Genomic DNA, 20,452 nt, shown 5'->3' with positions numbered 1-20,452 from the left:
AAATATGGCCAAAGATCACTGAAGTTATTTGGCATTATTTCATCTTACAAGGATTTTCTTTCACTTATTCTGCTGTGTTTGCACACACAGGATTCCACATCCATCACAGAGCAAGGTCGTCTATTGTTCAGTGGGCTCTGACTGAGCCAAAAGGTCTCAGGACCAAGACTGGCAGGTGCACAATTTGGATATTTATTTATTTATTTTTAAAACTCACCTTTTGACATCTACTTACAACCTGTAGATGTAGGCAAAAATGAAAGCGCCATCCTTAAATCAACGGCTGAAGCAATTCTGGAAAACGATGGGCTTGTTCCCCGCCAACCCCCACCTCTTCCCAACACACACTACTACATCCATTAGGATATTTGAGGTAAGGAACCATCTCGGCCTTCTGCAAAGCACCAGAAATCAAAACACCTCACCACTAACTGGCTCTCTTTCTTCTCTTTCCTCTTCCCAAACATCAGACAAATCCCCAGGGGAAGGAAAAATGGAAGAGCAACTGAAGACAAAGCCAGGAAGACACAGGCTAAGCCTGTTACACGAAGTGCCATCTCAGCGCTGAAGAGGTTCTCCTCAGAAATCTGAGGTTGCACCTTCTCCAACATAATGTGAGAAGAAAGTACCATTTGTGAGAGTCCAAATTCTGTTGCTATGCAGGTAATAAAGCTTGCACTGCTATTTTTGCTTCCATTTTTAGCTAGGTCCTGCAGCCAAGATAGCATCTTTTCTTAAGTTGAGACAAAATGCAACCTGCAGAATGCCTGTGACCACTCTCACACCAGCAAGGATGCTACCCTCGGCATCAGTACAGGACATCTCTTTAGAAATACAAGTGTCATTTGCAGCAGCATTTTGACTGTGAAGAAAACACTGCCCCGCAAGACAAATTAGATGCACTTACCATGACAGTGCAGTCCTCAGAGCCACTGGCGATAACCTGGTCATTATGAGGACACCAGTCTATGTCCAGCACCGGTCCTGTGTGGCCACACACTGTTGGGTAGGACTTGTCAATTCTGCCTGTCTGAAGGGGGAAACAAGGAAGAGAGCTGTAATACACAGACAGCACAGAGTACATCTCACAGAGCAGAGAAAGATGCTTCCTAATTCTCCATTAACTCTTTCAGTATTCACAAGTCCATGAAATTTGAATCATCTCATGTATTAGCAGATGAAATAGACCGGCAACTCTTCTACAGCACTGACTAGCTGGAAACTCCCGATGGTGTAAGACAAGGGTTCAGAGGTTCAGCACAGGAGGGCTTCGCTCCCCCTCAGACGCAGGGATGCTTTGCTGACCGTATCCCAGCATTTGCTGAGATGCTGCCTCCTTCTCTGTGCCCAGTGTTTTGGGAAGAGGGCTCTGCCCACACAGTGAAGCTCTGGTTTTGTCTGTGCTTCACAACAGCAGCCAGCAACAGCTAAAGATAACCAAGCAAAAATTTTAATGGAAGGGTGCTGTTGGTCACTGAATTTACCGAGTCTGTTTGTTTTCATCACAGAAGTATTTTGCTTAGATTGAAAGTTTTTAGGCCACAGCTGTGCAGAGTAAAATACTATTTTCAGGAATAAATACTGCTGATACAGACTGCCACAGCCACCCACCCCTGATCCATACCTGCCTCTCTCTGGCCAGAGAACCAGCACGCTGCCAAAGTCAAGCTCACTACGCAGATAAACCTTCCAAGAAAACAAGCTAATGAGACAAATCTAGTGATGCCAATGCAGTTCTTGCAAGTGCAAGAACTTTGCCAACATGGTCTGCATTTTGCCAATGGAGCCCCTTAACATCCTGAAGCACCTGACACCCTCCACACCCCACAACTGCTGATGCACCGAATACCCCAGCTTCCTCCATGTGAAAGGAAATAAAAATCTCTCTAGCTGATCATCTTTATCTCTCTCAGTCGAGTCTTGCACACACAGGAAGCAATATTCAAAATACTGATGACACACGGCAGTAGTGGCAGAGGGAGCAGGAGACTCCTGCACTTCCCAGACCAGAACACAGGGCCCATTCCGAGGGGTTTTGTTTCCAGGGAATGCCGTGATGGTCTTTTCATGAGCGATGGGAGAAGAGAGGCAGGAGGGAGAGGTCTGGGACAGGGTCATCTTCTTTCGTGTTTAAACATGCAGAAGAAATGGTTGGCATCTCAATTCTGCCATTTGGTGATGACATTCCCCAACCTTGGAGGTTACATCTTTTAATATATGCCTCCTACCCATCTCCATGCGGAAGGCTGTTCCTATTCAGCGCTGTCTTATGTACAAAGGATCAGAATAATGCTTGATACTGGCTTTTGAAGACTACTGACCTGAAGACCTCTACTGGCAACAAAACAAGATATAGATCCAAACAGACTAGTTACAAAACCAAAACAACCGCTATTCCCTAAACGGCCAAAATTAGGTGTCAAAAAAAGACTCTCAGTGATTCAAATGCTTTTGAAATTATTAAAAGTGAAAGCGTTATAGATGAAATGCCATAAACCAGACATTCAAAAATTAAAGTCTGTGTAATCCCTCTTGGATGCCATAATGTGAAATAGGATTTAAAAAATTAATACACCCAACTGACATGTATAGTCCATCCATTTTAATTTATCTAATTAGAAAAGAACCATGCAGAGCATATGCGCATGAACATATTTCAGAAGTCGCATTACAGAGCAGATACAAATATAGACCTAAACCAAAAGGAAAAATACGACTAATACTGCAAGACGTCAGTAACTACCTGTTCTTGCTCACAGACAGGGCTCAGAGTAATCCTCTAAGAGGAGCCTATGGTAATTATTTGCAGGCTGCACGAGTGCTTGTCAGTTTAGTTTAGAGTATTTACAGTAATTTATTACTGGAGGGAGAAAAAAAAAATTCAATTTGAACAAATTAAACCACAAACTTCACCTTTCATTTCTGATCACAATGAACCTGAACAGCACGAGCAGCAGCAGCCAACTGCCTGTGACAGCCAGCTGACCGCAGGGACCAGGCAACACCACTGCCTGCTTTTGATCACCTAAAACAAAGCTCATTTTTTAAAATCAGCTATCTTGTACTTCCATTAGCTCACTAAATGGCAGTGCTCCGAGAACAGTGAGGAAAACAAGACGACAGAGGCTCCACATGAGCCTGTGGCAAGAGGGAGCTCCTGAAGCTTGAAAGCAGAAGGGACCAGCACAGCCATGGGCTTCCAGCTCCCACACAGGCAGCGAGTCCCCTTCCCTCGGCAGGCAAAGCAGCAAGGTAAAGCTCAGTCTTGCCACCAAGCTAGAATAAAACTCAGTCTTCTCATCAGGCTGAGGAACTTGGGATGGATACACAGGCGTGGCTGTTACGGACAAGGACAGCACAGATTTCTCAGGCCAGAGCCATCTGGATCAAGAAGAAATTGCAGATACACAAAGGGGAAGTTAAACCCAACTGAGTAGAAACATCTTTGCACCATGTTGCAAGTGAATACATGGTTATCTGCATCATCTGTAAAGTGCACCCTTTTCCTGCCTGGATGTGGACAGTGACACACGAAAACCATTTCTGACAAGGGAGCAGACAGAGTAAGCATGGGGAAAATGAGATGTTATTTAGAAGCAGTGTGGGAGATGCAATAACTTGAAGCAACTTCAAGCATATTTATTCACAAGAATTTATAAAACCGAGCAAGCAGAGTACAAACAAGAGAGGATGTCCCACCGCCTGTGAACACAGCAGCTTCCCCGCTCTGGCAGAAGAGGACAACGCCAGGGGAGACGCGCAGCCCAGCGGCAACAACTTGTGCACAGCCCTGCTGCACTAGAGGAGCAGCTCAGCTCACCAGGGTTCACAAAGAATGTTGTCAGAACAGCAAAATGAGAATAAATAAGGATGTAAATGGACAGAAGGGGCTTACTGGCCAGAAGGCTGTTGTGCTGCTCAGAGCTGCAGTTTGACTAGCAGAAGTCCAACCACTTTCAGAGAAGCTACTGACTTGTGGTCAGAAACACAAAGCTGTCTTCACAGTGCAGAGGAAGCCACGGTGCTTTCCTGAATGTGTAACAAAAAGCAAGAACTCTCCTCGGCAGCACTTCTAAATGTACTTCATCTGCTCCACTTTAAAAAAAAAACTCACCACTTTTATTAGAAAGCATGACTCTTCAAAGGGGATCGGGGGGGCTGCCAAGGGACAATAGCTCACGTCACCACCCCAGGGCCCTGACCCAGCACACCTTCCTCTCAACCACCCAGCAGGGTAAGAAATGAGAGGTTTTTAACTCAGATGTGTTACTTTACCACCTCTCTAAGGCAGTTTTGTAAATACTGTCCATGCAGGCTACACCACAGGCTTCCTCTCCCCAGCAGCGTTCCCCTCTCCGGAGCAGGGGATCCCTATTCCTGGCATCGCGCAGATGTGCATGTGCATAGAAGAGCTTTAAAAACAGTATCTGGGGGGGCTTTGCCAAAAGGGATAGACCAGGAAGCCTGCAATAGGGTATTAAAAAAACCCACCAGCCTGTAAAATTACCAAATTCAACATTTCTAAACACAATTCCTTTTAAAAGGGACACCTCTGCCACAAGAACACCATGATGTTTGCAACTTCTCTGCCAAACGGGTGCGTTTTCATGCCACTGTAACGCGCCCAGGTTTGGGGATTTATTTATTTATTTTTAAGATGTAATCTTTTAATTAGTTACGGATTTAAAATAAATCTCAAGTGTTGATGCACAGCTTAAAATTAACTCAGTACGACTTCAAGAAATTAAACCCTCATAATCCATTACGACTCTGAGCAACACATCACAGTAACAACTTTTGAAAGTCAGAGTTTTATTTTTATAAAAAGTTAGCCAAAAAGGTGAATTTGAGGATTAGTTTTAATTCGCTGGATGGTGTTGACTGGAAGCACACTCAATATGCAGGTCCTTCAACAGGTGGTAAGCTGACCTTACCAAATTAATTTATTTAGTGCTTTTATGTATCCCAGATCAGAAAAAACTGACAGATGAAAAGCGAAAAAAAAAAAAGTTGTTATTAAATCCAGAAGGAACAGATAAGCAGCACAGGAAAACTGTTCCTAAAAGTGGTAGTTTTATGAATTAATTTGACTGTCATACAATCACTTATCTGCCAGAAAAGGGCAATTGGTTGCAGGAAACAGCTTATGGATTATGGTAAAAATATCGCAGAGAACAGCTGCTTCCCCCAGCCCATGGTTGTGCTCTCATTAAGATCGCCATTTAAAATAAGGAAGTGGCATCAAGTTGCACAAGCAAAAGCAATTCTCCAACCCTTACTTTGCAGAAGTTTGAGGAAGGAAATCGGGTCACAACTGCAAAGTTTGAAATACAAACCGACCGGTACCTTTTCTCTGTTAGAGAAGATATTCCATTTTTCTTAGCTATATTGCCTATTTTCCTTACAACAAACTCAAATTTCATAAACTCCAGTTGAGTGAAGTTTAGTGTGCTCTGGCCACGGAGCCTCCACCTCTGGTTGCAGCAGCTGGCTATGCAGGAGGCAGTTGGGAGAAAATTCTGCAGTAGGATGTAATGAAAGTGCATTACTCTCTCATGACCATGACAAATAGACATTAGTCACCCAGCAAACCAATCAAGGCATCCATAACTAATTTGGAAGATTATGAAAAGTGTTACTCCCAAAAGGTCTACTGTAATGTCATGCAATGAGAGACTTTAAGGCATTCCTAACTACATACTGCCTTCAAACCAGACCACTATAAACACTGCTTGTGCCCTCTAAAAATTCCTCAGCAGTGCTGCTGTTCTTGTTTTATCACCTTGACAGCTGCAGGGCTGTGACATTACAGTAGACATTACAGGCTGCTACAGAACGGAGACAAAGGTCCTTGTTCCAGAGTGCCCAGACCTAAATGGATGCACAAATAGGAGGGAAGAAAAACATGGTGACAGACAGCAGTCCTGCACAAAGCCAACCCTGCCCAAGCAGCAAGAGCACAGCTTTAAAAACCACAGCACTGTGTGACCCCAGCAGATGTGGGACCACCACTCAAAGCACAGTTTGGAGGGTTTCAGGCATGTGGGCAGCCAGGTAGAGCAAGCAGCAATGGTGAGGTTCCTTTCACACCGCTGGGAGAGGAGCTGCAGCAGGTGGGAGACTTCATGGTTTCCAGAGGGTGCTTGCAGCTGACCAGAAAATGGAGATGTAGGAGCTGGTTGCAACTGCAGGATGCTTTACACTCGAAAAGGGTATGTTTATCTGCAGAATCCTTCACAGAATTAGTTGCAACAATCAGCTACTCACATGCTGGCTTTAAAAAAAATAAACAAACAAAAACACCCAACCCAAACAAGCCCCCAAAACCCAACCCAAACTGCTAACCCCTATCACTCAGAGCTGGGTGCGCAGCACCGCTCCAGCATTGCGGCTAATGTCCATCCCAGTTTCTACAGGAAAGCTCTAAATGCACTTCAAAATTAAATTTCAGCCTCAGCTAACTTTTAGCTGAGGAAGCCCTTTGGGCAGAAGATGCAGAGATTCAAACCAGAGACCTGCTGCCCAGAAATTACATTACAATTAACAAGATACAGAGTCGCTCTTTTGTTCCGTCCCTAAAGTATGATTTCAAAAGCAGTTAATTCCCTTTTTAGTGAAAAGGCATACTACCTTTCCCACTGAAGGAAAACTAATCAGTGTCCTAAAAGTTTAAGGTTCTGGGATAAAGTGGTAAAACCCTGCTGCAGTTCAGGGGGTGGTAGAAGACGAGCACCCATCCAGAGGGCAGAGCTGCTGAGGAAGGAGGCAATGCCCAGAAAGGATCCATGGGGAAAAACAGCCTTTGTGTCACCCAAACGCTCATCCCTGAGAGCTGGGAACAGATGATCTGGGACTTCAGCATCAGCCACGGCAAAACAAACTGGGACCAGTAAAAAACGCAGGCGGGGAAGGAAGAGGGAGAAGAAAGTCTGGACAGATCCCAGGGAAGAAGCCATTCTATTCCAACCATTTCTGCTGAACTCATTTCGTCCCTAGGCTTCCAAGACTCCAGTTTAATTGGAAGTTTTAAAGAGCTAAACCAGGATTTTACCCTCCATTTCAGGCTCAACTGCAGCCCTGCTGTAAGTGTGCTTAGATGTATGGTTTGCATATATACGTTTGCATTCTACATAAACCAGTGGCTTTAAGCCATACAGACAACAACTCGGAAATTCATGCAGCTGGTAGAGCAACATTATTTTTTATCTGAATATTGGACAAATACACAATGTACGAGGACTTACTCCACCCCTTACACTGCATTTTAACCACCGCATACAGACAGGAAGGCAGACGTGGAGCATCCATAGTGCTCTCCCAAGTGCAACAATCTCGCTTTCATACCTGCTTGCAGACAAAACTATAAGCGCAGCTTCCATTTTCATTATTGGACAAGGCCTTAAAGCTGCAGCAATATTTTACAAAACACTGGTTGACCATAAGATGGGCGAGTATTTGCTGCTTGCTTTCCTAGAGAAAGGAGATATATTTGCCACACTGCCTGCCGTCTCTTCCCTTGTTCCCTGGAACCTGATGATCCATTGGAACCAAACTGACAGTGATAAATATAAACTTTTTTTAAAAAAACAGTTTTCAAGAAAAATCCAAGGTGAAACAAGACAAAGAAATCCAAATTAGTTCCCCACTAGGAAAGAAGCAGTTATAACTCAAGCCCACGCCCCCCCGAGCGGCACAGGCACCCTGCTGGCCTAGCGAGGCACCCACGGGAGGTGGGCACGTGCTGATGGGCCAAGAGAGAAAGGACTTGTAAGGGCAGCTGGGGAACATTTGCTCCCTGCAGAGAGGATGTAGGTAAAATCTTCAAGAAACCGCATTTTAGCAGTTCTGCTGGTCACAAGATAACTTAAAAACCACCAATGTCTTGCTTTTTTATTCAGTTATTGCAGAGTTATCTTGAATTTTAATTTCCTCCTACGAACATTCAAAACTACTTGGAGCTGCATGGAAGTCTAAAGAAAATTTTTTTGGGGGGGGGGGGGGAAATATCCCTTCATAGTCTTCAACCTTACAGACGTCTCTCACAGGGATATTGCTGTGGAAAAGACCTACAGCCCTAGTACGGACAGGGGCTCCACGGCAGCCGAAGTCAAGACGACAATAATTCATTTTAATTCACATCCTTTCACCCACACTCCACCTAAAACTGCTGGAAGGGTTCAATGAACCCATCAGAGCAGTACCTCCTGATTTTATTTTACATACAATTGAGGAAAGGATGATTTTTTTTCCCCCAGTCCTTCCTGAAGGAATGAGAATCTGGAACTGATGATTAACAACTTATATATGACATGGCTGAACACTAAGGCATGTCACTTGCAGAACAACATATTCCTTGAAGATGATCATTCCTGAGGTGAGCACTCACCCACCCACATGCTAATTGCCTCTCAGGGCACCCATCTGATCACAGCTTCTGTAGGACGGATGCCTGTGTAAAGGGAGTGCGATACGAAGTCAGGCACACAAATGGAAAAATCTCATAAAAGGTATATCCAAAGGGGACTGAATAAGCCTCTTCTAAAGGCCTTACATAACGTGACTTTCAGCTGAAGGCACCTTTCTACATGAACTGAAGCGAAAAGGAGCCCTTTGTAGCAGCTTTTTTTCTTTCCAGATACAAACTGCAAAGATTTTTTGAGGAGGAAAAAATAATTCTATCCAATTCTGCTGTAATGTAGACTAGCACCAGCACCACACACTAAATCCAGCTATTTGCAAGTCTCTTTCCCCAACACATCGAGAGACCCACAAAATTTTCATCCGGGCTTTAAAACAGGGATCACCCTCCAAGTTTGGTGAGTATATGACAATATGACACATAGCCCCTCTCCTTTGACAGCAGAGGCAGGGAGACCTCTGCCCTGCTGTGTCAACCATCATCCGACGGGAGATGAGCACACCGAACGCTGCAGAGCAAGGGGCACAGCCCTTCCTAACAGCATCCCAGAAAATAACCTGCAGTCCTGAGTTCGTTCTGCTGGGAATGACGCGCAGATGACAAGCCCCCCCACCTGAACCACCAAACCACCCGCCCCGTCCGGGCTGAGCAGGGGAGGGCTGCACAACCACCGACTCTCGGCCCTTGCACAACGCTCTTGTGAAAGCGCCCAACCTGCCAGTTGAGCTGTGCACTGAGAGCCACCGAGGCAGCTGCACACACCCATCCCGCTCATGCCAGAGACCTCTGGGGGGTGCGGGCAGGAGGATCACTCATTCCCTCACCTGCCTGCCTCCTCCTTAATCCCCTAACAGCGATTACCTACCATGCTGGAGGTGATCTCCATCTAATCTAGCAGCACGTGCCCACCAGCAAAGGCTGCGGCACGCGTCACTCGAACAGTTTTATCCTGGAGTTCCTTCCCTGCACACCCGCTGTTTTGCCTGGAGTAAGGCTCAAAGAACGTAAGCTCTAAAAGCCTGCAAGCTTCCAGTTTTATGGCGATATTCCGCACTAATGCTTTGCCCAGTACCGCTCATCCATAGTCCAGAATAAGCAAGTTTTCAGTGTTTTTCCCTGGTGTGTACAGTTAATGCTGATTAGTTTCACCCTTATCATCCACACACCATTGATATAAATTACAGCTTTTAAAAAGTATGTGGTTCATTCCAACAGACGCCATCTCTCTTCAGACCAACCAGTGTGGGAATTACAATTTTCAGCAACTCAGACGGTGGCCATGGCTCTTGCTGGAGCATGGGAATGGCGAGCTCCTGGCAAAGACCCTGCACATGTGCATGCAAGAAAACAGGAAGTTCAGACAAAGAATTTCCACAGCCAGCAAACCCGGCTCAGCTGCACCAGCCCCGGCTGCGGCTGCTGCTCCGCACCGGGCTCTGCGGGGAGCGCCGGGGGAGGATGGAGGGAGCTCGCAGCCCCCCGGGTCTCCGCACACATCCACCCGGGGGGCTGCCGGGGGCAGGGGTCGGCGGAGCGGCGCGGTGCCGAGCACGGCCCCTGGGCAGGGCGAGGGGGGGGGGGCGGCGGGGCCGCGGCAGCGCAGGGGTTAACGACGGCGCACTTGCCGCGCCGCGCCCCCGCCAATCAGCGCGGCGGCGGCCGGCGGCCGCGAGCGCTGCCATGACCATATAAGGTAAAAAGCCGCGACCGCCGCAGTGCCGCTGCGGCGGGGCGCGGGCGCGCGCGCGGCTGGGCGGGGCCAAGCCCTCCTCCCCAGCACATGGGTGCTGCATGCGGGGTCCCGGGGCGCTCCTCCCGCCCCAAAACCACCTCCCACGGCCCCCAGCCCCTGCCCACAGCCGGGGAGGGAGCCGGGAGCCGCCCGCCTGGCAGCGAAATGCTACCGCCACAACAAAAAAAACATATATTCCTGAAACTTGGAAAGGAAAAAGACATTTAAAATGAGCAAAACCTCCCTTTTCTGTGATTACGCAGAGCCCTTTGAAGCGCAGGCTCGGCTCACCCCTCGCGGAAGGTCAAGCCACATTAGAAGCAATTCACAGTGACCCGCACAGTGCTGGATTCGAGCGGACACGATGCAATTAAGTTATAGGAGGGCCATTCTCCCTGCAGGCTCTGGCAGCCTCCTGAAGGCTCTGAAAAGCAGCAAGTGTATTTTTATGGCTCAATTTTAAAATCATACCAAAACTATGGATTAAAATGGACTTCTTCCCCCACCCCAAACACAACAGTGAGGATCTTGCTATGGGAACTCAATGGGAACCTCTGCTACATGGGCTCAAAGAGAAATCAAAATGTTAGGGTGTTGAAGGAACTGAAGGAACACTTTCATCAGCCGAGGCTATAAAAATAAATGAGGAACATCGGAACTGGTTAGAGCAAAGACAGCAATGTGTTGCATTGCAAAATAACGTGTCAGGCTGGGGGGTTTAGGAACAGAGTTCCTCCAGCTTTGCATGAAACCTCCTCATATGTGAATATTAAGTAGCTGTATAAGACAAGACAGGAACATTGTTGAGGGTACAAAGGCAAGGACAAATACAGAGGAGGGCAGGAGGAATAACTGAATAAATGTAAAAACCCAAACAAACATAAGATGGCACTGAAAAATGCAAAGGGCTACCTCACTCAGGATTAGCAGGAATTTCTGCCAGGGACTAAGAAAACATCGGGAAGTGAGAGAAAAAGAGGTGCGCGTCCTCTGCCATCAGCATTTGACTACGTTGTGATGCAACACAAGTGCAACTTCGTGCTGTGTTGAGCAAGGAATTTCTAATCGAGATCTGTGCCATCGTGCGTGCCATCAGGCTTGGGCAAGAGCAGGACACGTGGCCCAGAGATGAGCACAAACCAGAATACTTGCAAAGAAGGGTTGTTAATAAAGATGAGCAAAGTGGAGTGCTATTTAAGGAGGATAGGGGTTTGGCTTGCTTCACTTAGCACAACCAAGGCATAAGTGAGAACTCTCTGCCTCTGTTCCTGTAATGCACTTGCCATGTGGGATGCTATATTCAATTCTGGTCACTATTTCTATATATAAACAGGGCAGATCTGCAAACGGAGCTAGGGAAAAAAGGACAAGGCTGATGACAGACTGAGGACATTTTAAGCGTATAGTTAAGAGGGTCACAAAGAAAATGTTAACGTTACAGAAAAAGACTTACATCGCAAGAATTTGCCAGCTGAGATCAGAAAGGGAGATGAGAGCACTGCTCTCCAACAAGTGTGGAAGAAAGATGCTCCATGATTTTTCCATGCAGCATCAGGGGACAACACAAAGGCTTTTTGGCCTGAGACACCACTCCTGGTCATTTATACCACAGCACTGTAAGAGACTGCCAGGAAGGCTTCTGTACCCATCTTTCAGCCTCCCTCCAAATCTTTGATCCAGCCATTCTCATGGCTGATGAACAGGAACGTAACTTCTCTGTATGCTTTGCAAAGCACACCCCTGGGGCTGTACAAATAAAATCGAAGTATAAGGGGAAGAGGTAAAGCGTGTATACAGGCTCACTGAAAGATTATTTATTGGAGACTCAGCAGCATTTTGCACAGTAGAGAACATAAGGGGTATTTCCCTGCCCAAGATCAGATGAAGCCCCTCTCCTCAGTATGTCAGATGCTAGGGGATAACACAATCTGGCTGAAGTATAATAAAGCCTAGACACAGCCCTGTGCCCTGGGAGAACTGCAGGACAGCTGCAATGGTACTTGGAGGAGCTGCTTTTCTGACCGAGATTATTCTCGTCTTATACCATATAGAGAAAGAGTAACTGAGAGGGCTAGCAGCAGCCTAGACCAGCTCAGATGCCAGGGAGGGCCACGAGGCCTATGGAAATGCCCTACCTGGAACCAGCTCCCTCCTTTGCATCCATCCGATACAGGGCTGCAAGGAGTAATTAGGTTCAGGTGTATTCCTGAATTAAGTGACACTTGCAGAGCTCAGAAAGCTGAATCCCTGACCACTGCTACCATAAATAAAGATGCTTCATTAGGAGTATGATTCTACGTGGAAGCTTCTGCCGTAAAGAATTTGCTCAGATTAGTCAAGCAAGCCACTTATTTACTGTGTTTAATGTACAGGAAGCATCAGACTGATTACAGAGACATTAAATGAATTCTTACATGGCACTACTGAGCAGCATTTGTCACAACACAGCAGAGACTTCACAGCCTGAATGTTATTCATAAACAAATGCTGAAATGACAACAAAGCTGAGCATGTAACAGGGAGAAACTTTCAAAAAGCACTTACCTTGTGCAAAGGCAGCACCAGGAATGCTCCGCCACCGCTAGCATCTACAATTATTGCAACAAATCGGGGGTTTACTGCACAAAAAGAGCTATCCCAAGTAACACGGGAGACACGGATGTCGTCGTAACACTGATCATTTTTCACTGCTTGGCCAAACACGTGCCGAAATTTGCTCTGTCGTACCACTCGCCTCATTGTGTCTGCAGAGAAGAGGAACATCAAAAGAAGGAGATCAGTTACAGGTGCAGGGACCTCCTGCTTGCCCAGAAGACGCCTGCCAAGGATCTCTCTCCACAGGACCCTCTCATCTGCACCATCACCCAGCTTTCAGCAACACAGAAACACAGTTTTACTCACTATTCCTGCACCTTGCTTTAGACCTGCTAAATTCTCGGCCAGTTTTGACTTTTGTTTTGTTTTGGTTTTTTAATGAAGTTTCAGGCTGTCTTGCACCAAACACAACTGAACTTACAGAAAGAATTTGCTAGTTATGATCAGTTTTCCCATTGTAAATGTATTCTCTTATTGCAGTAAAGGAAGTTCCTAATCCTTAAAGCAGTTTTTAGACAAGTCTCCACATATTTTCCGGGATAAATCTGGTCTCAGATTGAACTTGTTTACTTTCAAGTCAGACAGGGTCCAGAAGATGTAAATAAAAATGCAAGCTCTCAAAATCTAGTGTTCCTGTGAAGTGGTTCCACATGCTCGGTAGCTTCCATTTCTTTCTTCTAACTCCAAAATCTCACTAAAAAATAAAATTAGTTTCCTAGGCAGATAGTAGTAATGGAAACAAGCTAATGACTCAAATTAACTTAGTGTGTCTGTAGCACTTCTCTTGAGAAGGAGAATTTTCAAGGCTTGAGCTAGAATATACATAAAGGGACTGGCATGGAAAATTCCAGCACCTGAGCCCTGGAAGAAGGTGTGGGCACAACACTGCATGCAAACACCAACCCTGGAAGCAAGCGACTGTACTGCCCTCTGTCTATGCAACCTACAGAGCCCTCATATCTGGGAAGGACTTTTCCCATCGTACAAGATTTTCCTCCCTCAGTCAGGGCTTGCAGGAGAACGAGGAGCCTCCATATAGCATGTTACTTCTACATATGAGAAAAATATTTCTGCACCAATCTCTAGGGAAAGTAAGAAGAAAATTTAAAAAAATAAAAATAAGCAGAGTCCACCTCATATCTTGCCTCCCAGTAGGTCCCCAAGCACATGCAGAGGCTGGGAAAAACCTCTCAGCCTTGCAGAGCTTCTTGCTCCAGACCCACCAGCCTGACACTCTCAAGTGAGAGACTCTGAACGTGGCTCCAGCACGTCTCCCTCTGCACAGCCTGTCTGCAGCAGAAGTGATAAAAGGTTGTACGTCTGTCTCCAACAGCAAAGCCTTTGCATGAAAGCGTACTTCAGCATGATTGCTGTTTTGTAGTCTCAGAGGTTAGAAAAAAAATTAACAGCAACAAAAAGCTGAGTAACTAGAGGAAGGCACTCATCTCATCAGAGCTGGGAAATAAGCAGTCACATAATATGTTTCAAGAGGAGAAAAATGTTACAATTAACGTAACAGACAGCTATCGAGTGAAATGCTCTGGTTTCCACATAGATAAGAAAAATAATCAGAGTATTCATATTCCATAAGCTCCCCCCCGCCCGTCCAGCTGAAGCATTTGGGAGCTGGCACTGGCCATCTCCCAGCAGCGCCGTCTCCGCCCGGGCAGCTGCTGCCGCGGTAGAAGCACCACCAGAGTCACCAGTGTGATGGTAAGAGCAAAGCCCAGACCGAGGGTCACAGCTCAGGCAGCCAGTTATCCGTTCGGGGAAAAGTCAGCTTCTCCGCAGACACAGATAAGAAAGGCTCCGATTAGAGAGTCGTTTTTTGTGCTGGGGACATCTGTCCCCAGGTGTGGGGTGGAGGCCACCAACCCCTTTCACACGGGCCACACAGCTGGCAATGGCTTTCAGCCACCGATGGCCTGAACTCTATGAGCTGGTGACACAGGCGTGAAGGGCTCTGCACTTCTTTCCAGCCATTGCGAGTAGGTGGGTTTTCTCCACAGCATTTCTCACAGTACCATTTCTATACTGATGTTCTGTTAAATCTCCCCAATTAACGCTGTTTCAAAGCTACAGAAGTGCCACAACCACAATTTTATTAAGAACTCATGCAGTTCAAGAAAAAAGAGGTGTAGTTTTAAATACAAAAATTTGTGAATGATTGGGGTGTTTAAGGTGCCCACGTGAAAAAAGCTATATATGTTATTAATGATTACTGTCATATTACAGATGAAGTAAGGCCTCCTCTGTACTTAACATCAGTTAACAGAATTGCATGATACACTTTCTGCCAACTATTTCACTTATAGCACAAATAAAAGGCCTGTTCCACGCTGACACACCCAGTGACACCAAAGTGCAATGGGAAGTCGTAAACCAGGAGCTGCTCTCCAGCTCCAGCCAGCAGGTAAGGGTGTAAAATCCAGACATGGAGATCTTTTTATGCTCATAATGCACAGCAACACCCTGAGAGTTCATGTTCAGCTCTACACCAGGATGGAGCAGCTGAAGCCATAGGGCAGACAGTGTCTCTCATGCAATGGGACTATGACATATTAGGAGCAAACTATTACGCACAGGACAGATGATTAGTCACCTGGCAATGAAGTGCACCCATATCTGGCGGGGGGGTGAAGTACAACGGCTCCACTCACAGTGCAATGCAGGTTTTTGTTTTGTTTTCAGGCAAAGGAGGAGATTAACTTATCCAAAATGGATGGGAGAAACTCTGCTGAAGCAGATGGTATGTCATGCCTCAAAGTGGAGGGCTGCCAGCGCAGGCGGCTTGGTGGGCTCCCCAGGGATGCACGTGTGGCTGTTCCCAGTGGGGAGGGTGGGTGGATGAGGCTGGGCACGGCTCCGTTCGGGGGCACCAGCCCCATCCCTGAGTGATTCAGAGCATGACCCCAGCCAAGACCCAGCCCCACTGAATCACATACAAAGAAAAGGTGAATTTCAACTCAAAGGTCCCCTAAAGACAAGAAACACTATACTATCAAGATGCCCGAGGCCAAATTAAGATACATCATTAAAAAAATGCAGCTCCACACCCAGTTACTAATTTATTGTGTAGACTCATTCAGAGACCTGTCAGACACTTTCATCCCAAGAGGGCTCCTCCCAGCCATAAACTGTTCGGGCACTGCACGGCAGGCAGGGCTCTGCTGCCCAGACTTCTGCATCCCCGGCTGCGATTCTGCCAACTCCCACAGCGAGCACCACGCAAGAACAGCATCACCGCCATCCTCCCTCCCTCCCAGCCACCTCCATCCCTCGCTGGCACACAAGGTGACATCAGGCCACCCTGAAGAAGCAGGGATGTTCTTGCAAAGCCCAACGTGCTGCAACACTGCAGGAAGCTTGCAAACAGCTCAGCCCTCTCTCTTCTGAAAACACACCTCACAGGTCAGGTCTTTGCAGCAAAACCCTGCTCACTCATCTGCCTGGGGAGTGTAACTCGCCTAGGAGAAGGAAAAAATACCCTGCTTTGTGCACAGTCAATTTTCATCACTGTTCACCCACTGACAATGTTCCCATCCCACTGTGCATCAAGATTAAAATCTGATGGTTTCGAAGAAGGTAAAGCGAAGGCTTAAACTTGCCTTGCTGAGTTAACATGCAGCAAATTGCCCTGTGTCAATGCATCATACACCCAGGGGTTTTGCAATTTGTCCACTTTAATGCTGGGAATGTGAATATGATAGCTAAGAAGAAGGATTATTTGTATAGCTTGGATAATTGTATCTTTCCTTCCCTTGATCAATACCAGAACACCACCAAAACCATGCTTATCTCAAATATCAGATACTGGGAGGTCTGCCACCCCTTCCACTCTAAAGGAAGAGAAAAACCCCTTATCCTATGGTGACATTCTACTACTTTATTTCCCTCATTTTTACCATTTGATGGAAAGGGTAATTTTTTGGTTTTCTATAAATGACTTTAAAAAAATGCAAAGAATCAGATGTATCCAAAAATATCCGTATTTGTTCCAAACAGATCTGTTCAAGCACACCTTCACTGCCCTCTTCCCCACCTACAGCTCATCATCCTTAGCAGGAACTCTCTGATGAACACATGGTGTGCAGCCTCCAAGTCCTCATTTCCATAGCAAAGGGAGTGATTCTTGGCATTGGATCACAGCCATTTTGATCTGGCTGCTCTCCAAAGAGAGGAGGGGGGGAATGTGCAGGCTGTAGTTATAAAGAGCAGCAACTGCGGATCTCGCAGCACACCACAGAAAGCGAGCAGGTGAAAAACAAAACAGGATGAGCTTGATCCTGGGCACCAAAAAAAGTCATCTCTCTACCTCTTGTTGAAACTGTGAAGAGCATTCAGTATCCTCATTTGTTTCTCAATACTGCAGTGCAAAGGATCCCCTCCTCCACCATCTGCAAGAAAACCACAGCTGAATTTGGTTGCCACAGGTTCTCTCAGCAGGGCCATGCGCAGCCATCAGAGCAGGCAGGCGGCAGGCAGGAGCTCCCAGGTTGACTACTTGTAGGATTATCAGGTGAGACACCAACATCTGAGATGATTCACCATAAGGAAAGCCTGATTCAGCCTCTAGCACACATGCAAAAGTCTGACCTGGCCGGTTCTGGGACCCTTGGGAAGTGACTTTGGAAATACCCGAGCAGGCAAGAAAGTGCCTCCATGGTCAATGGGGCTGTGCTAGGGATTTACTCTTAGGAAGTGGGCTTGGAGCAAGAGTTTTAAAAAAGGAAGTCTAATTAGATCATTGTCTGTGTTGTTAAATCTTAGCTAGGGAGCTGGAACGATCTCCATACACTTGCTAGACAGGAAATTTTTTTTGTAAAGTACAAATTTGGCGGATTTAAAACCTCACAACTGGGAGTTGAAAGGAGTTTAAATTTTGCCAGAGTTACAGTCCTCAGCAAAATTAAAACAGAAGCGTTAGACACCCTGCAAAGACCACTACAATAGAAGTGCTGACAGATCTACGACCACGCTGATCTCCTGGATCCCGCTCCGCAACACACGGCATCTTACACATCCTGGTGGGGACGTCGGAAAGAGCCTTCAAAACTCTTCTTCCCCCCCGCCTCCCCAAATGTACCAAACATTTAACTTCGTCTCCCACTGTCCGTGCCCGCCGTACAGCTCAGCCGCTGGCCTTTGTGTCAGCATTTAAAAGGACCTTAGAAATGCAGGGTGCTGTCAGCCGTGCTTGCACAGTGATACTTTTCATTCCATTTCTTTCTGATCTACCATCATGATGTGTCACAAGAGTTACCATGACTTTGCCCATTTTCCTGTTTATAAAGGATTTATCTGTCTCAAGAATCCAACAGATGTGTTTCTGTGGCTTCGGAGGGCTTTCAGCCTGCTTATGCAAGAGGAAATGCATCCTGCTAGGGAACACTTACAGGAAAACCCCCCACTAATGGCAAAATCCTGCTCAGCCCATGTGATTGTGATCCCTTCTGGAAAGGGAGACATTTGAAATAAAAGGCTAGTTTAAGTCACAGGCAGCCGCAGGCTACTGTTAAAGGGGGTGAGGAGACACTAATCCACTGGGTAAGGAGAACAGCACTTACAAAAAAGGTTGGTACTTGGGACTGGAAAGGCTCTTCCTTAAGTGGAAAATGTCATGGTAAGCTGCAGCTGTTGATGGTGGGCCCTCAAACTCAGAATTAGAGCCTTACTGAAGAGGTTGCATTCACTTCAACGGCAGCTTTGAAATAAATGTATAGTCTCAGATAACAAATGAGAAGCAGATAAGGAGAAAAAAAAAAACAAGATTCACTATAGACAACACCACCAGCACCAGTTATGAATGATGATGAATACCAGGGGACACCTGCCTCACTTATTATCTGTTGGACAGGGTGCAGGGGCTGGCAGGGAGAGGGGACAGTCCCACCGGTGGAACTGCAACACGGGACAGCCCACACCACAGGCATCTGATGTGGGGAAGGCCAGAGGTTTCTTGAGTACCAAATGCACTGACTGTGCGTCTCAAGGTATTTCTGAACACCTGGGCTGAGATGCTTCGGCCTCACCTGCAGAAGTGGTGAGTGCTCAGAGCTGAAACCTTTTTAAAAAAAATATTTTATAATCTTAAGCCAAAAATCAGGCCATAGATGTTTCAACCTGAGGCCTAAGTGCCCCCAGCACAGAGAAAACACCCTCCAAACACTGCCTCACAGCAGGGCTGAGCCACATCTGCAGAGCAGTTGGCCCACTGAGATAAGCACCAGAGAAAAGCCCACAAGGAATCTAGTAATTCACTCTTCAGAGCACTTTGAACATCATATGGTAGATAAGGTACAGAGCCACATGTGGAATGGAGGATATAAGCATTCAGAGGTTTTCAGGCTACAAAAAGACCACCATCCCATCACACGTCCAGCTCCACACGGGCAAGGATGACTCCATCCCACCGCCGTGGCCATCACTGGATGCCCAACAGAGCAACGAGCTGGTAGAGCAGGAACTGAGCTAACAGCATGTGAACAAGGAACAAGTATTACCCAGGTTATTTCCTAATCTCTCACTTCAAGCATTTCTTAACTTCAGAGCGCTTGGTTGTGCAACCTTTGTGGGTTCTCTGTAACCCATGTGTGTGCACAGCACATTGTACACAAGCACACACACACGCATGCCTGTGGACATACACTGCTTTGTGCTTAGTCTAGTTGCACACATTTCACATAATTTACAGCCTTACCATACTGCACAGGACAGTGTCTTTCTTACAAATGTCTCAGAAGACTCACTCATCTAGAAGAAAAGTCTGCCAGATCGTTTTAAGGACAGCATTTCTGAGCACACCTTTGTCAGAGGAAGGAAAGTGAGACACATCCGTGGGGGAAGTAAGCAGGCAAGCATTTGCTGCCAGCTCCACCAATTGAGCCATGCAGATAGCAAGGACAGCAAAGACCATCCGTTCTTTGAAGCCAAACAAGCAGACTGACAAGCCCCATAGGAGCGACCGAACCACCACAGGAGACCAAGGCAAGCACGTATCCTACAGCAAGTTCAGGGCCACAACTGGCATTAGGCCACAAGACCAGTAAACTGCCACTATTGTCATGGTGGAGAACCAGCATGCCACCAGCAAGGCTGAAGGAGGACTTCATCTCCCTCTCCAAGTATCAAGGGAATCAATTAACTCAGTCTCGTGATATTGAGTCTTGCAATATTTGGGCAAGGGAGGAAGTGTACCTGGGGGGGAGGGAATCACATAGCCACAAAAATTTCATCTCGTCCTACATCTTCACATGAATCCTCTGGCAGAAAAAAGGGAGAGCCATAAATACCTTGATGCAGTCCTCTACTTATAAACATAATGCTATTCCCACTATGGCATACCATTTCAAATCAATTCATATTAAGTCCATTGCTGACAGAACTTTTGTTTTCAGATGTTCAGAGTTACTTAAACCAAGGGTGAACACTACTGCAGATGGTCACAATTCCAAAATACATCATATTTGTGCACAGATTATTTTCAGTCTTTGGTTACTTTAGTCTAGGTTGAGCAAGACCCTGCCATCTGATTTCACTTCATTTTAAAGACAAAAAGCTGGAATATGAACTTAATACTGAAATTTCCAGCTGTTATACCATTGGCGAGATTCTATTTTGGGATGGGAACCTAAACCACAAACTACCAGGGAATTCGATTATATCTCAACTGGGGAGCCCAGCACATTCAAAAATGTAACACAACC

At 46.4% G+C, this 20,452-nt stretch overlaps 1 protein-coding gene across 1 annotated transcript in view; it reads right to left on the bottom strand.

The window, feature by feature from the left end:
* Nucleotides 1-20,452, bottom strand: part of CORO1C (coronin 1C) — a 47,174-nt gene that overhangs the window by 16,396 nt on the left and 10,326 nt on the right. Inside the window, exons 2-3 of the mRNA XM_064465973.1 lie at nucleotides 12,696-12,895; nucleotides 908-1,030 (exon numbers count right to left, since the gene is read on the bottom strand). Coding sequence (XP_064322043.1) covers nucleotides 908-1,030; nucleotides 12,696-12,890 — 318 coding nt within the window. The 5' untranslated portion in view covers nucleotides 12,891-12,895. The remainder of the gene's footprint in view (nucleotides 1-907; nucleotides 1,031-12,695; nucleotides 12,896-20,452) is intronic.

The sequence above is a fragment of the Phalacrocorax carbo genome, chromosome 15 (genome assembly GCF_963921805.1).
Source record: "Phalacrocorax carbo chromosome 15, bPhaCar2.1, whole genome shotgun sequence".
NCBI lineage: Eukaryota > Metazoa > Chordata > Aves > Suliformes > Phalacrocoracidae > Phalacrocorax > Phalacrocorax carbo.
Note: the sequence above shows the minus strand (reverse complement) of the source record. Positions and strands in the feature narration are given on the sequence as shown.